We start from the raw sequence: 22,328 nt of genomic DNA, 5'->3' as shown, positions 1-22,328 counted from the left end.
ATCCGATTTGTGAATAGTTTGGAAAATGTTCTCTAAGATTGATTTTTAGCGAAAGTAGGAGCGGTGAGGGAGCTCACGATTACTATAAGCTTCGAGTAGAGTCGAGTCGAGTCGAGTCAATTGAATTGGCTTGCGATGTGATAAAATGAAAAGATTTATGTGAACTAATTTAATAAATCGGTCTTTTTTTCTATGAATAGTCAGGAAAAATGAAGACAAATTAAGTGTACGCTATAAAATTGCTGTACGAAAATTGTAAGATGTTTCGAACAGGGCACAAAAAAAATGCAACAGAGAAACAGTGTAATGGCCAGTTTTGAGCTGAAAGTTAACAGGCAATACAGTTTTTCGTATTCTATATATATATCACACATCATTACAAAAGGTTACACAATTCCGAGCTCATTCAATATAATCAATTTTCTCGAACGACGTACGGTCGTTCATGCATTTGTATCTCGTTTCCAATGCTTTATCTTGAATTGCTGTATCGCCTACTATGAAGACTTTTTTTCGTCACTTTTTGCTTGGAACATATACACTACGTTGTCAGAGTGGAATCGATGATCCTTTGAACGAATCGAGCGACAAATGGGAACGTGACCGTTGAATACTCATACGTTAGGAGAATCGGTGACTGAGTGGAATTGCATACAATTTCCACACGCGACTTCAATATCATCTTACAATTTCACTATTCGCATTCCTTCACTTTTATTTTGTCTGCTCTTTGCTACATCCACGATGTTATAACCAAATAATCAGGATTTATTGCATTAAATATCCAGTTTAATACCATATATCGTACGTACTTTGTATATCAATTGGTTTCGCATTCCTGGCTCTTCCTTATATTCGCGCAGACGACCGGATTATTTTACGAGCGAAGAGACGTGAATGGGAACGGCATGCTGTCGCATAGTTGCGTTCGCACTAGCGGCAGACAAACACAGATATTTGGCTTGATCCATTGAGTGCGTGTGCCCCTTTATTGGAATCGGTTGCTAGATGCAACGGTATTTATATTATTCTTATATCTCGAATGCATTTTTTTCAAAAGACTCAATTATCTGTGCTGTGTGCTTCCTGCGTTGGCAGCCCACCACATTCGGTAATGCGAGAGCATTTTTTTTCCACTCGCAAGATAAAGTGGAGATTTTTTCTGCATCTACCATTACATGTTCGCAAAATGTTCGTGAACACTTTGGTTTGGCTGCTGCGCGCATTGTAGTAGTTGTAGTATCAACAATTGAATGAAAATGGAGAGAAAATGTGCATACATTTGGATTAATTATCGCAGACAAAATGAAATATGCATATAATAACAGCATAAGTGATTTCGGAATTCAAGTCGTTGAAAATACGACTTTTGACAAATTAAAGCGGCCAATTTCTTGTGCTCGAGCCGTATGCAATCTTTCGGTTGAACCGTTTCAAGTCCCAAAAATGACAGATGAGAATGCCTCTGGGCTTTCAGGCTAATTCTTATTTTAGAACACACAGCTGATTCCAAGATTCAATCCAATCCATAATTCGGTGGCTGGGTATTTTGTATGTGAGTGAAATTGCGGTCATTCGTCTTGACTGACACGATATAACTTCTCTCTAATTCATTTTCACCCCCATTGTATTCGCATAAATGTTGATGCCGTTTCATTGTTGTGTATGTGTATGTGTTGCTGTATGTGCTTCTTTATTTTCAACTTGCAGCGTGCAAGAGCACAAAGGACGACAAGTTAAATAGCATGAATCATAGCTAACTTTTCATCAGGCGCATTCGCTGCCATCAAGCGACATAAATTCACCGAAACGGACGCATACATGTGCCTCTGCATATTGGACATGATGAATAGCACACTTGGAACGAAATTCGTAGAATAAAATCCATCAAAATAATTCGTGTACATTACACGAATTCTCTTCGTGAAGCAATTATTGTTATATTCTATCTGTGGTCCACTATTGTTATGATTATTTATGGCAACTCCTCGAAAATATTTTCGGAATTCTCGGACGCAAACATTCACACAATAATCGAATGTCGTGACGTGTGCGAAGACAAACGAAAAACACTCGACTTATGAAAGACCAGCGAGTGTCATATTCAGTGGGAGAGAAAAAGGGTCGCAAAACCATGTCATTTGCACATACAATGCTGAAAATTAACTTTAAGTGCGTGTCATCATTACATTTATCGGTACGTATTATTACGAAAACTTGACGGCCATTATCGAAGGACGTCGGTGAATTAGATTTCACCACAGGATCTACGAGCAATCGCCACATTGCATACTGCAGAAAATGGAAAAAAGTAATAGGCAAAAAAATCTTCACCAACATTACTCAACGGGCTGGGCTGTATGTTCGCACAGAGACTAGTTTCCAATGGTCATAAAATCTACTCTTTGCTTGTGACTTTTTTTTTATGACAAAATAAAATAAAACAAAACAAATGCTTGTCAAATGAGACATTAGTGGTGAATCAAGTGAGACAAATCTGGGGAGACAAAAAGTTGTCAAACTGTTAATTGAGTACGTTTGACAAAATCTGGCCACTTTGAAATGGGAATAAAACTTTATTAACTTTTCGCAATTATTAACACATTGCAAACAAAAGAGATCATGTATGGCTGGCGCTGAGCAGCAATATATCGCTCATATAAAATGCAAAGTGAATTAATTAATTTGTATAGTTTCTCAGTGCGTGGATGTGTGTGTTCACTGTTCACGTCATACTGTGAATTTTACACCACAAACTGATATAATTATGTTTCAAAGTGTAATTAAAAGTCAAATTTTTGATTTACATTGTACATTTAAATTGGATGAAAAAAAAAAATATCGTATGGCTTTTACCATGGCTGTGATGGAATCTCGCTGGCACACATATATAGATCGAGTGGCTGAGTGGTACAAGTTCTGAGATATCAAAATACAATATTAATCTCAGTTCGCATAGAGGTAAACATGCCGAGTAAAACCATCCGAAAACAAAAGCAAATATCCAATGGATGATGATGATAGCAACGGCTGCTGCCGTTGCTGCTGCTGCTGCTGCAAAAACCATTCATACGATATTCCTTGCTCATGAAAAACTTTTATCATCGATTCACAACATTTTCGTAACAACAACAGGTGGCATACAAAATATTTTTCATCTGTGATAAATTGTTTAAAACTCGTTTATGAGTATATAGTTCGGTAGTTCGTCTGCGCCCGTACTTCAGTGGTGTATTTCCACACACAGTCGAAAGAAGTAAAAAATAAAATACGGAAAACATGTGTTGATGGCTGGTATTTGTAACATCACCCGAAAAACCATTTGTTACATCTAGCACTAGTAGCCAAGATACCGGTATGGAATTGCACTGAGCACCACTGAGGCAGAGATACAGGGTGAGATTGCACACAAGAGCATCTTCATTTGATGCGAAGAATGAAATGAAGTTATGCATTCAGACGAACGGGCCACCCAGTAAATGTGTTGCGCTAAATAAACAGTTTGCTTGTCATTCGAGGAAAATGCACACTATACTACCGCAATGATAAAGTTAAGTTGGTAAATGTTTGTTTAACTAAATTTCTGTGTGTTTATGCACACTCCCAACCAATTGAAACTATGGTGCGAACTGAGATTTAAATTTTATAGTCAAATATTAACCAAAAAACAACAGCCAAAGTAGCAGATTAAACACAATCTTAGCTTTAAGCTGCACGATATACTTAACGCCAACAGAAAACACAGACACACACACATACACACACATAGTGGCCGATGAGCGTGTGCTGAGACTCGTGCACGTGCAAAGGAGCTCTTGTTATTTGATTTGGATGTAGCGAAGTGAATTTATGACTAACGAAATAAAAAAATTCTCGAATTCATACCGCAGCTATTGTTGATAATTAATTTTTGTGTGTATGAGTGTGTGTAGTATATTATCGCTTTGTTTGTACTCTGCATTCGCACTGTATCAGCTCCTGTTGAATGCATTGCATAAAAAAGTATGCATTTCAATCGATGTGCGCATTTATACACAAGTTCTATCGTTGCAATTGCGCTATGCATAGATAATCATTGGCGCGGAAAAAAACAACATTAGAAATCCAATGTAAATGATCGAGTAAAACGTGAAATAATGCATCATAAACGCTCCTTAAACTCACATCTAATTCAACTTTGATATGAATAAATTATCATCAATTTCCACAAGGAAAACTTTAACTCATTCGCTCATGGCTGCAATAATAATTAAAACTTTGAAATTAAAACGATAAAATATTTATCATTCGGATCAATGGAATGAAAAGTGAATCGAATTTGACCAAAGGCAAAATTAGCCTTATTTCCCTTGTTTAATCGATTTCCCTTATGATATTCGTGTAATGTATATATTTTTTGTCTGTCTTGTCGCAGCAAGAGATCTTGATTCAACTGCTTTTTGCGATTTACTGTAAATGCAGTATGTGTGACGAAAAAGTTTGGCATTCGGAAAAACGCTTTGACACAACGGACAAAATTGTTGCTGCTATAAAGTTTAGCAAATCTTGATTAAAGATACTTTTGTAATTAATTCAATTTTGATGCATTGAATTTCTACATTCACAAATTATTATGAAACACAAATTTGATTGCATTGAAAAGTTTCACGCTAGTTGCAATGCATAAATATATATTAAATACCCGGCAAAATTGACGATTAAAGAAGGGAAATTTGTCATTACAAACAATTGTTTTGCTTTCGATAAGTTTCAAAAAGGCCAAGAATTTTAACTGCAAAACTTGTTTCGTTGTTGGTGGAGGGGTGAGGCGCGTCGTGGTGGTTTCCCGCTCTCTACACAAACTGAAAGAATGACAAAATTTCAATTATTTCGCTTGTCACGACTTTATAATCGGATTGAAGCGTACCTGCTAATAGCTGCAATTCAAATAAATTTACTGTTCATATTTTATGAGCACAAATAACTTTTATTTTGTCAACCAGACAGTTCATATATTCCGATGCATATTTTTTGTAGTTTTCCGCGTACTTTTTCTTCGTCAACTCTAACCATGCCGCAGTTGTCGTCATCTTCGTATCCCTTTCGATTTGTTTGCCGTTTCTCATGTTCAGACATTCAAAACGTATTCCGTAAGAAGTTAATTTAAGTTTTTCAACTTGAATAAAAAAAAAATCGTGAACTTATAAAAATATTTTGACAAGGGAAAAAAACGAAAACATATTTTATTGTTATCATTGCCGACTTGTTATATTTTATTTATTTATTCTTTTTTGCTTTCTGTTTTTATTCTCTTTCGTCATTTGAACGCAGTACACAACTAATACTGCCAGTGAATCGGCTTCAATAGATTTTTGATAGAACAGTTTTGAAGTTTTAAATCCATAAATATTGTATAAATTTGCTATTTATTGCAAAACTTTGATAATCTCCCCTCCAACGATTTGTGGTTGCGATTCCATTTTGGTTGTGGCGTTTCAAAAGAATATTTTTTATGAAGACAGCTAATTTTCAACTGGAAATGTCCTGTCATTCAAACTAGTCATGGTTGAAACAGACTTGAAAGATGTGTTCATAAGCGGTTCGGTTTCGAAAACGACTTCGATGAAATCTTCCAAAACAGTGCCAGATTTCCGATATCAATATTTAAGTCACTGTGATATAAACACATATTTGGATACGCTACAAGCAAAATACCCACATTTGGTCAAAATCAAAACAATTGGCTATTCTTTTGAAAGACGCGCACTAAAATCCATTCATATATCAACATCAATGATGACAAAGGTCAATGAGTTGGAGCCGGTGAATAAGAAAGCAAAATCAACCCTGAATGGCATCAACAGATCCAAGTCGGCATTGAAACGAAAGCAAGTCGTGCTAATTGATGGGGGAATGCATGCTCGTGAATGGTGCACAATTTCAACAGCTCTCCACTGTGCCAGTCAATTAACCGACAATTTTGACGAGAATAAAAATTTACTCGAAATTTTTGATTTTGTTATTGTACCTTGTGTCAATATCGATGGATACGAATTCTCGCGTTGCTATGTTCGTTCATTTGTCATTAGATTTTAAATTCTAGCTTTAATTTTTCATTTCAATTTCGAGAATTTTAGAAGAAGATGTGGCGAAAGTCTCGGAGACCGATTGAATTCTCCAAATTCATTGGTGTGGATTTTAATCGAAATTTCAGTGTTGGGTGGGAAACAGCATCACAAAAAACATCGAGTTGTACATACCGCGGTGAAAAACCATTTTCAGAGCCGGAAACTAGGATCATCAAGCGTCTCATGCATTCACTGAAACCAACATTTTACCTAACACTCCACTCATTCAGCAAATCAATCATGTTTCCATATGCATTTACAAGGTAACGTGGATTTGTTTTTTTTTTTTTGCAAATATGTTTATTCTTTCCGATCAATGTTTGTATTTGACCAAACAATCGCTTTCAGCATGTTACCCTACAACTGGATGAGTCTTCATAGTTTGGCTAAAGCAGCCGGACAAGCAATACAAAAAGAGACGGGTACAAAGTTTCGCATTGGCAGCGTAGCTTCGATAATAAAAAATGCCAAGGCAAGTGGCGGAGGAAGTGTTGATTACGCCCATAAAACGGCCAAAATACCATTTGTCATTGTTATGGAGTTATCAGGAGGTAGCTTTCAGTAAAAACAGAATATTTCCAATAATGTCCATATTATATCATTACAATTTAGGTAGCTTCCAGCCACCGGCCATAGCTATTAATGGCGTCCTATTGGAAAGTTGGATTGGAATTCACGCTATGTGCTCATTCTTGAAAAATAGAAATAAAATTTAAAGATAAATTAAATAAAAACCAATTCATTTTGAATTAATATGAAATATCAATTCAATGCCGACAACATAGGTGGCGTTCTTGATATATCTGTGCCAGAACGAAAAAAAATGCAACGAAGAAAATAAATTAAATTGATTTTCTAAAATGCGATCATAGTTTTCATACAGGGAGTTGCACATTTCTGTGCTAATCTCTCTATCACAGATTCCTCGTCTCAAGAGAAGTGAAGGAAGTACATTAGCATTACGAAACCATATCGCACTTTGGATCAAAATCCGCTGTTTCTACGGCAATGGCCAATTGTAAACCAATTGCCGCGAATAAACTCATGATTGTCATCTTTAAAAACATGTCTAGCTCTCTTCTACAGGTGCGAAAACTCCCTTTTTTGACGGTTCTCGCAGAGAAGTTCTCTCTAATCGGTGACTCAGAAGATATAGATGATATCACTTTTTATCATATTCAATTACAGTTGATTTTTATCTTTCGGTCGAAAAAGCATTTGTTGTTTCATTATTGCTTCGTCAAGTTGGTTTCTTATTTACCATAGTTGGAACCCGTTACAAAAAATTGTAAACTTGTAAATTGTAAATATGATTGGGTATTAATTTGCTCCCTGCAAAAGCATAAAAGAGAATTATTCATTGTAAAGTATATTCAAGAAAAACGTAAAAGTAAAGCTCTTGTTTTTGAAGACATTATACTATAGAGAGAAAAAAAAAACAAGCAAAAGAACAGTCCAAATTCTAACCGTTCGTGTTGTTCAATGCAAGCGAGGAAAATGCACTTCATGCCGAGAAAATAGATGGCAGTCATGATGCATGGAAATAGGCCTAAAACAGAATTGCTTACAATCTAGTTGACAACGCTCGAAAAATGTCATTGACTTGTGCTTGTATACAAACAAAGGGGCACCATCTTACACCAAAACACTCATAAAAGATACCTCATTCATGTGTTAATTGTTTTTTGTTGGTCAATTGCAATCCGGTGTGAAAATGTTTTTGTGGTGCAGTTTTAAATAAGTCGGTAACCTGATTGGTTGGTATTTGAGTTGTTCACATGGCACAAATTCAAACTTTCGTTTTTTTTGACACCGAAGCAACCGGATTACCATGTTACGATGTACCAAAAATAACTGAGTTGGCTATGATAGCTTGTTCACGGGAACATTTACTTGAAGCTGCCAAGAACAAAGTTCCTCGTGTTATATCTAAACTGTTGTTGCCGTTTAATCCGTGTAAAAATATTCACCCCGATTCGACTGAAATTACGGGTGAGCTATTAGAAGCAAATTTTTAGTTCAGAGAATGGAAGAGAGCTAGAATGCATGCAAGCGTTTCGACCAATAGTGGAATAGGCACCTCTTAGTTGATTGAATTGAGTAGTTTGGAGCGAAAATGTTATACAGAAAAGTTGAGCGGAAAAATGTCGATGATGAATGAGCGGAAAAGAGATAGCTATATAGTAAACTGTATAGTAAACTATGGTGAACTACGGCAGCGTGCAAAGTAATTCTGTCACCTGAGGCAAATTTTCAAAATGTCGCCCTTTAAATTTTCAAGCAAAAGTTCTTTACCTAAATTACTGCATAACGGCAGTGACTTTTTTTCGTTTTCCAAGAAAAGGATCTGTAATGCTATTTATGTCATTACCACACTCAAGACATATTGAGCATTCGTAATCATAAGAATATTTAAGCATGGAACATATGAAAATTAAACCATAAAAGTAACGCGAGCGAAGCGAGTAGTAGTATTCAATGAATACTATTTTTCAATTTGGCTTATTAAATATCTTTCTTTTCCGATTTTATTTAACTTTTTTTCAGTTATTTATGACTCAAATCAAAAAGCACTCTCTTGCAGCGGCAATGAAAACTGACGCCCCTACTTCTCTTGTCAAATTTGAATTCAAAATAACTAAAAAAAATCATTTGGCGGTCGAGCGCCTTTGGCGCTGATAATATCTCCCCACAAATTTTTACCCAACAAATTTTTCGCCCCTCTTGAAATGTCGCCCTAGGCATTTGCCTCATTTGCCTAGTACTTTGCACGCCGCTGGTGAACTATATAGCTATCTTTTTTCATTTGACATTTTTCCTCTCAACTTTTCTGTATTACATTTTCGATCCAAACTACTCAATTATGGTTCTATTGAAAGTCATCAATTTGAAATTAAAGAGATAAGAATCAAGATTGGACTGTCCCATACATTCATGAAGAAATTACGTTCCAACCAGAAAAAAAAGCTAGAATAACGAAATTCCATGAACTACTTTCATTCTAATTTATTGTTCCCTTCCACCAACAGGTCTGGATAATTTTATGTTAGACAAAACTAAAAAATTGGATGACAATACAGTAAATCTCATCAATTGCTTTTTCAGCCAATTGAATGCGCCAATCTGTTTGGTAGCACACAATGGAGACCGTTTTGATTATCCTCTCCTGAAGAGGCAGCTGAAACAACTGGTAATTATTCAATCAAATTTTGAATGCAATTTCGGTTTTAATCGTTAATAACTTTTGCAGAGTGTTCCGTTCAATGAACATATCTTATGTGTCGATTCTTTGACTCTCTTCAAAAAAATTGAGGAAAATGCAACATCCGCTGGATCAGCGTTGGAAGAGTTTGTAAATACGGATTTACAAGCTGTTCAGAAAAGAAATGAGAAAACACCATCCAAGGGGGTCTCATTTGCCCTAATATCAAGAAATCCCTATGAAAAACCGAGTGCAGCAAGACGACTTTTTGCATCCCAATCCAACTCATCTAGCGCATCTAATGTTCATCCTGGTAATAGCCTATCGTCGACCAAAAAATCTTATAAACTTACTGAGATTTATAAAAGACTGAATGAACGCACACCTGATGTCGCACACAATGCAGAAGCTGATACCATAACTATGCTACTATGTGCAATCGCTGTGAAAGACGAATTTGTTCAAATGGCTGACTCCATGGCTATTCGATTTGATGATGTTGGAATTAAATTTTAAAGTCCCAAAATGAAGTAATTTTCTTAAGTGATATTGACCTATTTGAATCGCATTCAAAGAGATTTTGCATGAATTTTTTCCTATTTTAAATTTTTCAAGATAACAATCCAGGTGGATGTTCTATATTTTGTAATGAACAATAAATAAAATCAGATTTATCAAGACAATAGCACCTTTTTTCTCATTCCTCAATGACATACGGTTAATGTTCTTTTGTTCAATGTGAACTCGACCATGAACAATCTGTATATTTCCGCTCACTTCCCAATTTTTCTCATTAAATTGAATGCATTTTATTTTCATAACGACTTTCACTTCACATCAAATTGATTGTAAATTTAAGTGAATCCAAAACAAACCTTCAACTCTGAATAATTTGTGACTGAGACTATAGATGGTGCAATATTAATAGAGAATAGACAATAGACTGTAAGTTTCGTTGTACATTTTCAGTAAAAATTAAATTTTTGAATGGATTTTCTTCTTCTTAATGCTTCTGATAATCAATTCAACCACGAGAGCTGTGAATGCAGCCAAATGGCCCCACAATAGAATGAGCAGGGCTGGTTTAGTATCAATCAAACTTGCCGTAATAAAATTTCCTTGTGTTCCGACACAACGCGGTTTCCGAGTGTACATTCTCGTATTTTCCCTCTCAGATAGTCCATGCTCATGCATTCGCATCAATCTGAAATTTGTTTCAATTTTAAAACATTCGAAAAGCCTAGATTCATCAAAAAAAAAAATTACCCAATTTTAAAAAGTTCTTGAAACGATGAATTCTTTTTAATTGCATACCAAGGATCAGTAACTTGGAGGTAAGCAATTTCAACGAGGCCACATTTCTCATCTTCGAAAAATGTTTCACTCATCAATTTGTAGCCCAGTGCACGTTCCATATGAAATGCAAATAAGCCTTTTCTTATTCTTTGCACTCCTTCCTCCAAGCTCATAAAATTATCCTGCCCATTTTTCTTTAAAACCTTTTCCATGTATATTTTCTTTCTGATTGATTCTTCGGCATGCTAAAATTAAGTACAATTTATTTCTCGATCGTTAATAATATATCATAATTAATCTATAATCATTGATTGATCCATCAATTTACGGAAAAATAGTAACGATTGAAAACCGTATCATCCACGCCAATTTCAAGTCGAGATTCATATAAATCTTTAAGTGTTTTGATTCTGGTGGAGGGCGACTGAAGAAGCGCCACAATGTTTGCAGAGTAACTGGTGTAGAGAAACATTAATATAGTAAATGCAACAGCCATAATCATACGTCCAGCCGCGGATCGTGGAGTAAGCGCAGACCCTTGCTGACATACAGCTCCAAATATGACAAAAAAAATATCACCAATCGACGGTCCTAGATCGGAGGCAGAAGTCTTCTGGAATAGACAATATTGTTAATCTTAACCCGTTTGTGTCTGGTTAAAATTTTTGTTTCCATCTTCATTTTACTACTAATATTTATATTCTACATAGTCCTCGGAACAAAAAAAATGTATGACCATTTTTTTATCTGACGCCTAGGTTGGCCAGGAGCGGCCTCGATAGCAAAAAATTTGAAACCGATTCAGTGGAAGAGAAAAACGGTGAAAAAATTATTTTTTTCAAAATTTTGAAATTATATACGCTAACACATTCAAAAACACTAGACGACTGCAAAAAGAAATTTTCAAAAAAGTGAAAAATGTGAAAAATATAGCCATAAGTTGTTTTTGGCCAAAATGGAAATTTTTACAAATGGCCATTTTTCCACGTTTTTTTTTATTTTCTCTAACGGTGCTATAAAATCCACATTGATGCACATATTGAAGTGAAAATTTGATAGAAGTAAGATACATCCTTAACGAACACAAAACGTGTTTACAATCGATTATATGTGCACTGATTCACTTTTTACACAACTGAAAACAGACCTTCCATTTTGTGTTGCCATATGGCAACGCTAAGCACAAACGAGTTAAGATGATAAAGTATATAGTAAAATTCAACTCATACTCACCGCCTGCAAATAGGTTGCCACATATTTCCATTCGACAAAAACCGAAATGATCAAAAACACAGCTGTAACAATAACTAAAACGATAAGACAGTACCAAACGAAGTCATCGAATGGCAATAAAAATACGTTATCGGTATACGAGAGTTTCGGAGAACGAAATATGAAGCGAGAGCCCGTTTCAGTTGGTGAAGCGATATACTGAATTATAGGAACTCTTTCGACTGTCATGAATAAAGGCGATGCTCCCAATTCAGCTTCATGTCGCACCAGTTGACCAACCATTCCACTCCATTCATTATTATCGTCCTTGTAGCCCCATGACGGAACTATCGAATATTCGGCCGTTGCGTTTAGATATGACATCAAAAATTCAGTTAGAATATAATTCACCTTCGTTATTGGATCAGTTTGAATTTCACTTCAAGTAGATAAATTTATTAAGAAGAATCCGTCCAGCTGTTCATAATGATATTATTACCGGTAGTCTGAGAGGTGATTTAATGTATCATTATTCGTCACCACCATAGATGCTCTCAATTGTAAACCAAGCAAATTTTGTCGTCTTCGTGAGGTTATTTGTGTGCTGCGATAGTCAATAAACTGACCATTTTCAATGTTTCCAAACGATTCGACTATCAAAGGCATCGACACATCAACACGATAAATTTGTTGTACCATCATATTGTCTGGTGCATCTTGCACCATTTGCATATAATAAATTTCACTTTTTAGCGAAATCGATACATTTTGGAAAATATCCGAAAACCTGTTTTCTGTCTCCTGAAAATACAAAATTCAATACAATTCAAACAAATTGTGTTGCAAATATTCGAACGCACTGCTGTGAATTGCATATCCAATAAAAACCAATGATAATTCATGAGTTTATTTTCATTGTTGATCAAAATATTTTCAGCGCCGTGACATCGCCAATCGATTACAATAAACTCGTACTGTTCTTCAATTGAATCGGGCACATTTACAAAATCTGTATTTGTTACGACGAGTTGATAGTCCAAACCAAGTTCTGCACTATTGATGTTGTGGAAACTCGTGTAAAAACGAAAAATAAAGTCTACATAAATTGATGAAATGAAATCCGTTCCTCAAATTGATCTGTATACTACCTGAATTCCAACAAGCCATCACAGTTAAACGACCAGGCTTGGCAGTTGTTTTCACCAAAATCTTAACCAAATTAGCCAGATCTGATGCTTGTTCATTACTGGTGGATTGGCGTTCCGAGCTGAACGAAATAATCAGCAAGAGGCAGAGAACTGCACCAATATCCATGATTTGAGTCGAACGAATTTTCGATTGTGATACCAACCATTGATTCGTGTTTTCTTATATAGTATACTTTCAATGGCATATGCCTTAAAACAAACAAATTATTTCTTCATAGCTTCAAAACATAGGTTATATGCAATGTCTGAAGGAAAAAATTATTTCACATTGATTGAATGTGCAAATATTTGATTGTCGGTGATTTGTTGTTTGCATGGCAATTTCTTTGACTCGCAAAACAAATAGTGCGCTCAATTTTTTCCGAATTACTATTTATTTTTCGAATACGAAATGAACACGGAACGAGAGACAGCGTTCACTGCTGTGCAAGAGCAAAGGCCTATTCAGTGGAGAAGGTGGAATAAAACTCATTCCAATAATGACATACGAAAATCGAAATTGTTGCCAATATGAATGTCATCGATTCTATAAAAAATATGGCGCTTTAGCACAAAGTTAAAAACATCATTTGTATGGCAAACAATTGCAACGATTTCAAATTAAAATCGAAAAATCGCTCAAATTGTCTTTGTATAAACCTGAAAAGTTGCCGGATTTTATGCGAAATGTTGGTATAAGTAGTTTTGTATGTGTTTATTGTTGAATTAACTTGTTATTTACGATAAATTGTTGATAAAAGTAACGCGCATCAGTTTGTGATTCACAACGGGAAAATATCAACGTTATTATTTGTCCAAACAGAAGAAGAAGAGAGCAAAAAAAAAACGAATACCAAACAATAACGCCGAGAATGGATGGACGACATCCCCTCCCGAAGCCGATATCCATTTCGGATCCATTGATCATTCCACGTGTTAAACAGGTATTTTATTTACAACATATTGCAAATGCCTCCAAATATGTTTGTATCGGTCCTTGTACCATCGTTATGAATACGGTTAAGTTTGTTTGAGGTTATGCAAATGTATTTATACAGCTCAAGCATACAACAAATGATATTGACACACAAGCCCGAACGGCTTTCGGCGATGTGGACGATGAACAAACTAATTGGTGTTATTCGATTGATTTCAGTATTTAGAGGAAAATGTTCACCAAACGTATGTGGATGTTGGTGTAATGGCACGTCATCTACAGGAAAAATACCGCGAATACGGACGCCGAAAACATCAACCGTTTCGATACTTAGTTGACCAAGGTAGAAGCTAGTTTAAACATCGACATGGAACAAATATGATAACTTGATTTTGTTTTTGTGTTCATTTAGCTTACAAAACAGTACTACATAGTTACGGACTAGACAGTAATCCATCGACAGAAGAAGAAGAAAACTCCGACCTTGAGCTTATGGAGGTAAATTTATTTGCTTTTTTATAATCGATAATACGTTCATAAATTAATGTTCGGTTGATTTCCGTTGTAGGATCCACCCTTGCAAAGCAACCACATGAACAATATGCTGACCGACATGTATCGCACGAATGCAAACGAATCACGTGGACCAACCACACAAAACGATTTCCCCATCGATATTAGCAGCGACGAAAGTGATGTCGACGACACAGTACCGAAAAGTGCTAATAACGGTACGTGACATTTTTTTCATTACAAACACTTCCACGCCAAACCAATATGCCTCATTATGAACAGAAACAACAGAATACAATGCTAGAGCGTACAATCTCCATTCGCACATTTTCAGTAATGAAACATTCATGTTTTTTTTTTCAATAGGTCATGCTTCAAAAGAATTTTCAAAAGTACCAAAAGACATTGTTCTTGGTTCGATATCTAAAATTACGGCAGCCGCAGAAACATTGGCTGGTATTCGAGAAGAGAGCATGAAATCAAAAAGTGCTTTATCTACGACAGCACCATCAACCGCATTATCACCAGTTACGACAACGAAAAAGCGTAAGCTGGAGGCAATTTCATTTGACAGCGGATCAGATCGAAATGTTCCGCGACACCCAACGACTCGTCAAACGTCGAAAAAGTTCAAAAAAGAATTCACGGTCAAAAAGTCGGAATACACATTCGAGAGTATTGGTGGCATTGATAAAATCCTCAGGGAACTTTGTGAACTCTTGCTTCATGTCAACAATCCAAATGTTTATAAGCGCATCGGATTGCCCGCACCTCGAGGTTTTCTGCTTCATGGGCCACCGGGATCGGGAAAAACATTGCTTGCTCAGGCCATAGCTGGGGTTTGTAAATCATCGCTATAAAAATTATGCCCAAAAAAGCAAATAAAGAAATTAATGTGCATGGTTGTTTCGTAATATTAAAAGAGTCTGTGAACTGAAACGATCCCATGTGAAACGATCAAAGTAACCATTGAATTTAGTATATTCAAGCAAGAATTGACAAAAAAAACTATATTTTTTCCTTCTTACGCAGCAATTAAATGTTGGACTGATACAAGTGGCAGGCACAGAGCTTGTGTCGGGAGTTTCTGGTGAATCGGAAGAACGAATTCGTGACTTATTTGAACAGGCAGCTTTGTGCGCACCGTGTGTGTTGTTCATTGATGAAATAGACAGTATCTCAGCAAATCGCAAAAATGCATCGAAAGATATGGAACGTCGTATTGTAGCGCAATTATTAACGAGCTTAGATGATCTTCCGAAATTGGATGGAGGCGATCAAGTGCTAGTAATTGGCGCAACAAATCGTGCGGACAGCTTAGATCCATCAATACGACGAGTCGGACGTTTTGACCAGGAAATCTGTTTAGGTATACCAGATCGAGATGCACGCTGTGAAATTTTGCGGATAATTTGCAAAAGCCTTCGACTGGAGTCATTTTTCGACTTCGACTTGATTGCTTCACTGACTCCAGGTTTGTGTTTCATTCCATTTTTTTTTTTACATTTCTGCATAGATTATTATGTTCTGTAGCTAAAACATCATAATCAAAGAGTAGTGGCATTATTACTGAATCAAAAACCGAAAATCTTCCATTTCTTACACATAAAAGGTTTTGTTGGTGCGGATCTGCTAGCACTTGCAACACGCGCTGGACTGCTGGCAATCAAGAAACTATTACATGACAAACAGGAACATGCTCTGAAGGAAAGTGCCACAAAAGTTGATAAGCCGAGCTCTACGGTTACACCCGAAGTGAATGAAATGAATCTTGAAGATGGGATTTTTATGCAAATCGACAGCGAATTGCCACAACACAAGAACGACGAAGAAGAATCCGTAAACTCACCGTCGAATGCTGGGCCAATGGATGTAACGAATGCGAGTAAGGAAAAAGATGAGAACCAAGAAAATCCAGAAAATCAAAGCTCAAAAGTTGTACCTGATGCGAATACAGAGTCACACGTAAATCAAACGGACACATCGGTAAAATCCCTTGGAACAAATAATGCTAATGATGCGAAGAATGACGGAGTCGTTAAAAGTTCCGACGACTCGAATCCCAATGGAACGGAAGCCGATTCAGCAGTTAAAATGGATAATGGTGCTAACTTTCCAATGGTGGTTGAAACTACAAGTACAAATGAAACGCTTGGCGAAGCGTTGCTCAAAAATAACGCCATTAAAGACCGAATGGGTCTCGATGTTATGTTTAAATGGCTGAGCCATCAAGATAAGTTAGTTACCGAGGAAGATTTGAACGAACTTTATGTTACGGTCGACAATTTTAAAGAAGCCGTTAAATTGGTCCAACCGTCCGCTAAGCGTGAAGGATTTATAACGGTGCCAGATGTGACATGGGACGATATTGGCTCACTTCGGGATATACGCGAGGAATTGAATTTGGCCATATTAGCGCCAGTGAAATTCCCGAATCGTCTCAAGACATTGGGTATCAATGCACCATCAGGTGTTCTGCTGTGTGGGCCTCCTGGTAATGAATTTAATTGAGCAGCAATTCAATGCCTGTCTCTAACATTGATTCCAATCCTAAATCTAATTCCGTTTATTGTCATATAGGCTGTGGTAAAACACTGTTGGCGAAGGCAATTGCTAACGAAGCCGGTATTAATTTCATTTCGGTGAAGGGACCGGAATTGCTGAACATGTATGTGGGTGAAAGTGAGCGCGCTGTTCGACAATGTTTCCATCGTGGTCGTAACTCGGCACCGTGCGTAATATTCTTCGATGAATTTGATGCGCTTTGCCCAAAACGAAGTGGTGCAAGTGGTGACAGTCAAGCCAGAGTTGTCAATCAATTGCTTACCGAAATGGACGGCATTGAAGAGCGTAAGGGTGTCTTTATAATGGCAGCCTCAAATCGTCCCGATATGATTGATCCAGCCGTTCTTCGACCCGGCCGTCTCGATAAAATCCTCTATGTGGGACTACCCGAGAAACACGATCGATTTGAAATTCTTCAAGCACAAACGAAGGTAATTTTTATATTTACGTTGCGCTTTCTATCAGACATCTAACACAAAATGATGATGTTGCAGCAAGGAAAACAACCAATTCTGGATGACGATGTCAATTTAGAGGAACTTGCCCAACTCACGGATTCATTCACGGGTGCTGATCTTGCTGGCCTTGTTAGACAAGCATCTCTGCAGGCACTTCGTGATTCATTGAAATTTGAAACCACAAATGAAACGGAAATTGACTTAACCGTACATAAACAACACTTTATGTTGGCCTTGCAACACATGCGCCCGTCTGTTTCGACCGAGGTAAAATATCAATGCTTCCTTCTTGCATCACATTGCATTTCTCAAACAATAATTATGAATGAATATTTTAGGACAAAGTTCAATATGAATTACTGCGATTAAAATACGCATCCACTGCAGACAAATAGAACAAATGGAACACCCAATTTCGAATAACCACCTACATTACATACAACACAATGGACTTTCACACTAAATGGATAACATTTCTTTCCACAACAAATCCGTTTTTATGAATCATCATTTTTCAGTTCATTATGTGCCTGAAAAAAAAACCACATTCACACTCATAAAACAAGCAATGTATTTTAAATACGCTAAAATAAACCATTTTGAAGTAAATGCAAAAGAATTGGCTATGCTGCGAAGTACATATTGCTACAGATTCTCTATTTTCGTTCGATTTTTTGTACACTTCTGCATAAATCATGTTTTGTAGGAAGAAAAACAGAAATCAGTGAAAAATGTATACATAGTCATATGGCAAAACGTAGTGACAATCTAGACAAAATATTCATAACTGAATCAAAAAACCAATCTCTTATTTCATATACAAAAAAAGGCAAGAGATGGCATTGAAATCGTCCATCTCATAAACACAAGTATTTTTCACATTGTAAAAAAGAAACATGTTCACAAATATACGCAGCACAGATATATCTTATATAAGATTATCAACATTTATTTAAACAGTTTTGAATAATTTAACATCATTTCTCGACTATAATTTTACCGCGTTTCAGTGCCTCTTTTTTCCCAATCACTTTCAACTCTTCGCGTTGCATTTTCTTTTTCAGTCTTTCTGTGTCGTCTTCTGCGAAAAACCTAGGCCGGAAGTCATCTCTGATATTGTCTATGATTTCCAAATCATCTGTATTGGGTTCCTGGATTTTTTCATAAGTCAACAATCGTCTTGCGGCTATGGAACTAAGAACTTGCTCTGAATTTGCAATCAATTTTAGATATTTCGATTTTGGTATGCAACTGTCTGAATAATCGCTCCTATTTAAAAAAAAAAAGAAGGAAATTTGTATTCGTAATTTGATCGAATTGCTCTCCTTTGCATCTCTAATCAAAGTTTTTGCAATGTATTTTCTTACTTGTAAATTGGTATCCAGCAAACTAAACGTCCACCGATTCGCAGATGCTTAATGGCGAAGCGCAGAAGATCTGCATACAAAGTGGACAATTGATAATGCGATGTTGATGGATAGTGGACTACATCACCTGCTTCCGGGTTCAAGGGACGTCTTTCCTTTGTTTGGATTTTTTCTCTAGCTTCGCGTATTCCATAAGGCGCTGCAAATTATTATGATACATAATAAAATTATTATTTTTTTCAAATAAAAATTCCACTTACGATCAGTGATAATGCTATCGAACTGGATACTGTTGTGCCATATTGAGCTGGAAAAGTCCGAGACGAGAACATCCACATAACGATGCGCACAGTCATACTGCTTCAAATTGGATAAAATTGATTCATCTTCGTCACGCACCTGCAAATTTTCTTACAATGTCACCCAGGCTATTTGCATCATTCGGTTTGGTGTATTTGACAAGGTTTACCTTTTGTGTAACTCTTGAAGGCTTTGTTTTTGCATGGAGCATCAAATAGTCAATATCGGTGCCCATAACATATCCCCCAAATTTGGCTGCAGCCACCAAAAGCGATCCAGTGCCAACAAAAGGGTCAAATACTAAATCGCCGGGTTTAACTATTGCCTGATTGGCCATCAGCAAGCTGAGTGTGGGTTCCATTGAGGTGTTACCGATAAATTTTCTCGTTTTCAGTGATAAGTCATGGACAATTCCCCGTGATCCATCTGCCAACTTCATTCATACGATATCAATTTATATTGACTAAAAAATGGCTGAATATCAAATATGTATTTGGTTATACTAACCCATTTCCCGAAGAAAATCTGTTCTGGTTCTGGAGGTAGATTCATATTATCCGATCCATTATATTCGATGTAAAAATATTCACATTCTGGATCTTTAAGCTTCACATCACCTTCAAATGGCAAATACGCAATGGTTTCAATTTTGTCAACTTTCGTTTTTGGTTCAATGCGCTTGTTAAATGACTCGACTGTGATTCGAAAGGAGGCTGAACACGATTTTTTAAAATCTGGATTTTCCTTATTGATAGCAATATACTCTTTCAGCTGTTGGTGGAATGAATGGTAGGTTGAAGCGCTAGCCCAATGCTCAGCCACACACCGGATTGAAATCGAACGTGATACCAGTTGCAGAGCAGACTCATTCCCAGGCAATTCAATGACTAAAAATGGCTTGTTTATCTGATAACAAGAAAATAATTCTTCTTAGAATTTTTGATAAGGGGATTAGTGTCTTTACATGTCTTCACCTCTTCAAGAATATTTGGCGGTAGCCTATGTGGAATTTTGAACAATGTCAATAGCGACTGCAATTCCTTAAAATAAACAGTTGAAATTAAGTCACATCAATAATTAACTGAGTGCATTGATTTGATTTGATATTTACTGGATATCGAAAGCTAATGTGCGTCTGAGCAAACCACAAAATATATTTTTTCCAATCCATTTTAAATGCGCTCAACGGGACTGTGTTTGAACCACTAACAATGTGTTGACACACAGAAACTGCTATTGTCAAAACAAAAATCTCCATGTGTTTTTTTGAGGTTATGACAGCATGCGAATTGACACATATGAATTACTTCGACTATTTTGAATGTAGCCAAATTCGCGTTATTCACATTCACAAACCAGAAAGAATTGAAATTAAATTTTGTATGCAGATACTTACCTCTCCGGATAATACGCTGTCTATATCCCGATTGAATACAAAAATGAAACAAAATTTGTGTTTTTCAAACGTTTCAATAATCTATTTGTGTAAACTTTTCATCAAAATTGTTGTAGCTAAATAAATAAACATATATTCTACCAAAACATAAGTTCAAAACGTGTTAAGTTTAGGAATCAATCTTAGTGCCTTTCTATTATTATTACGTTGGACTCATTTTTTCTGTGCATATTTTGAAAATCTATTTGTATGAAAATATTTCCCAATTTCTCTCTTCCTACTTAGTAACATTTTATGGCTTTGTTTTATGAAAATATATCAATGATGAATAATAAATGTTAAAGTGTTTTTATTTTTCGTCGATTTATTCGTTCAAAGATTTTAAACATAATTTTTCTGATTCCATTAGACACAAATATTAGTGCAGGGCTTTATTTGTTCGAATCGTCTGGCAATGTTTTGCTTAAACATCATGGAAGTATAAAATATATATGTCAAATTCTAATATATATGAAATTAAAGAAATAATAAACTTAATCGCAATTAAAATCGTATAAAATAAGTCACTTTCATTTTAGGTGTTGAACATTAGTTCTCTATCATAAATGTACGGCAATGGAATCGTTATTTATGTAGGGATTTGTGGTTGAATTAGAGCCTAGCATATCGCTATCTGCAGTCATTTTTTGCGCGACATTCATATTTGATGTTTGGCGTTTCTGAATACTGTTGTCCGTTTGTGATTTTTGTTGCGCAAATGTCGGCAATGATTTCATCCATGCTGTATCTTCGTTATCGGGTGATGTGGATATATCAGCTATGATGCCACTCTCTGTATACGAAACAAATGAGATGGAAAAATATATACTTAAACATTGAAGTCAATGGTACAATTTGAAAATATTTGACTAACCCATTGATAATTGGCTGGCCAGTGTTGTTGATCGTTGATATTTTTTTGAATTGTTAACCGTTTTGAGGGGAAGCGTTTCATTGATCATGTCCAGTTCAATGCCCGGAGCCGCATTCCTTGTATTAGGGTTGCTGCTGCTGGACGATGTGCTGGCCGATGAACGACTTGTACTTGATGAAAATGATGAACCCAGCGAAATGATAGAGTTGGGCCGTTGCACCGCTTTTGTGCTTTCCGCCATTGATGACGAGAATGAGCTACGAAGTTTTGGAGCTGCAAAAAATATGCCTGAGTTATTATTGCTCTGCGATATGAATTTTATTGCTTACCTTTTTCCAGCTGTGAACGGCTGACGGAACGATCGTTTATTTGATTCTGGCTTGGCCGGATGTCCAAACATGGCTTATTCCCAATGCCCATCGATGACATTTCCTGCATGCGTATGTCACGATTTCGTTTCGCTTGTTTCCACAATAATTTGGAGATTTCTTCGGTCCACACTTTCTTGGTGTCCTCATTCATGCTTTGCAATGTCCACGTATCGTCTGGCTTCATCTTTCTGAACCAGATTTCGAACTTTGTCGTCGAGTCACAAACAAGCTCAGTTAAACCAATATCCGAGGTTTTTATGCTATTCTTATAAATATAAATGTCCAAGTTTTTACTGTCCGGAAAACGACGTGCTTTGCTGAACAAAACTAAGTCTTCGAATAGAAACACTTGACGCAATGATTTCTTTCCGCCTCTACCTTGCCACACCAGGAATTCATTTTGTCTCAGCAAACGACCTTGCTCTTTCACATTCACCTGGATAAAAACAAAGAAAATTGTAGCTATAATTCTTATTCCCAAAATATATGATGGATGAAAAAAAA

General features: G+C 36.3%; 6 protein-coding genes across 11 annotated transcripts in view; 3 read left to right on the top strand and 3 right to left on the bottom strand.

The window, feature by feature from the left end:
• The first annotated feature begins 4,743 nt into the window (after nt 1-4,743).
• Nucleotides 4,744-7,006, top strand: LOC129575565 (carboxypeptidase B-like). Its single transcript, XM_055459367.1, has 4 exons — nt 4,744-6,048; nt 6,117-6,370; nt 6,456-6,658; nt 6,720-7,006. Exons 1-4 carry the CDS (start codon nt 5,542-5,544, stop codon nt 6,821-6,823), a joined length of 1,068 nt encoding a protein of 355 aa, XP_055315342.1. The 5' UTR covers nt 4,744-5,541; the 3' UTR covers nt 6,824-7,006.
• A 530-nt stretch (nt 7,007-7,536) lies between these two features.
• LOC129575566 (three-prime repair exonuclease 1) lies at nt 7,537-10,267 on the top strand. The gene is made up of 3 exons (XM_055459368.1): nt 7,537-8,099; nt 9,137-9,297; nt 9,358-10,267. The coding sequence occupies exons 1-3, from the start codon at nt 7,886-7,888 to the stop codon at nt 9,823-9,825; spliced, it is 843 nt and encodes a 280-aa protein (XP_055315343.1). The 5' UTR covers nt 7,537-7,885; the 3' UTR covers nt 9,826-10,267.
• LOC129575567 (ionotropic receptor 75a-like) lies at nt 10,265-13,165 on the bottom strand. Its single transcript, XM_055459370.1, has 7 exons — nt 12,966-13,165; nt 12,678-12,913; nt 12,317-12,618; nt 11,839-12,256; nt 10,934-11,218; nt 10,576-10,850; nt 10,265-10,513 (listed from the first exon to the last, which is right to left on the bottom strand). Exons 1-7 carry the CDS (start codon nt 13,129-13,131, stop codon nt 10,285-10,287), a joined length of 1,911 nt encoding a protein of 636 aa, XP_055315345.1. The 5' UTR covers nt 13,132-13,165; the 3' UTR covers nt 10,265-10,284.
• Nucleotides 13,166-13,509: 344 nt separating this feature from the next.
• Nucleotides 13,510-18,428, top strand: LOC129575561 (nuclear valosin-containing protein-like). 3 transcript variants are annotated; one of them, XM_055459358.1, is made up of 11 exons: nt 13,510-13,693; nt 13,828-13,948; nt 14,161-14,284; nt 14,354-14,439; nt 14,510-14,672; nt 14,821-15,293; nt 15,487-15,928; nt 16,067-16,948; nt 17,035-17,450; nt 17,514-17,744; nt 17,816-18,428. In XM_055459358.1, exons 1-11 carry the CDS (start codon nt 13,599-13,601, stop codon nt 17,870-17,872), a joined length of 3,090 nt encoding a protein of 1,029 aa, XP_055315333.1. In that variant the 5' UTR covers nt 13,510-13,598; the 3' UTR covers nt 17,873-18,428. The 3 variants fall into 3 exon arrangements, with proteins under 3 accessions (XP_055315333.1, XP_055315332.1, XP_055315334.1); XM_055459359.1 differs by having other exon boundaries at nt 13,548-13,693; nt 13,766-13,948; XM_055459357.1 differs by having other exon boundaries at nt 13,510-13,948.
• LOC129575562 (tRNA (guanine(10)-N2)-methyltransferase homolog) lies at nt 18,385-20,541 on the bottom strand. Its single transcript, XM_055459360.1, has 7 exons — nt 20,256-20,541; nt 20,119-20,184; nt 19,652-20,050; nt 19,314-19,577; nt 19,105-19,243; nt 18,845-19,043; nt 18,385-18,746 (listed from the first exon to the last, which is right to left on the bottom strand). Exons 1-7 carry the CDS (start codon nt 20,400-20,402, stop codon nt 18,455-18,457), a joined length of 1,506 nt encoding a protein of 501 aa, XP_055315335.1. The 5' UTR covers nt 20,403-20,541; the 3' UTR covers nt 18,385-18,454.
• Nucleotides 20,542-20,594: 53 nt separating this feature from the next.
• LOC129575560 (uncharacterized) overlaps nt 20,595-22,328 on the bottom strand; it is a 64,816-nt gene continuing 63,082 nt past the window's right edge. For all 4 annotated transcript variants that reach the window (XM_055459352.1, XM_055459355.1, XM_055459354.1 and 1 more), the window contains 3 exons: nt 21,783-22,260; nt 21,454-21,726; nt 20,595-21,372 (listed from right to left, as the gene is read on the bottom strand). In XM_055459352.1, the coding sequence (XP_055315327.1) occupies nt 21,140-21,372; nt 21,454-21,726; nt 21,783-22,260 (984 nt within the window). In that variant the 3' untranslated portion in view covers nt 20,595-21,139. The remainder of the gene's footprint in view (nt 21,373-21,453; nt 21,727-21,782; nt 22,261-22,328) is intronic.

Source organism: Sitodiplosis mosellana, unplaced genomic scaffold (assembly GCF_009176505.1).
Source record: "Sitodiplosis mosellana isolate CC-2019 unplaced genomic scaffold, AAFC_SMos_1.0 Smas_scaffold_6167, whole genome shotgun sequence".
In the NCBI taxonomy this organism is placed as follows: domain Eukaryota; kingdom Metazoa; phylum Arthropoda; class Insecta; order Diptera; family Cecidomyiidae; genus Sitodiplosis; species Sitodiplosis mosellana.
This window is presented reverse-complemented; position numbering and strand designations above follow the sequence as displayed.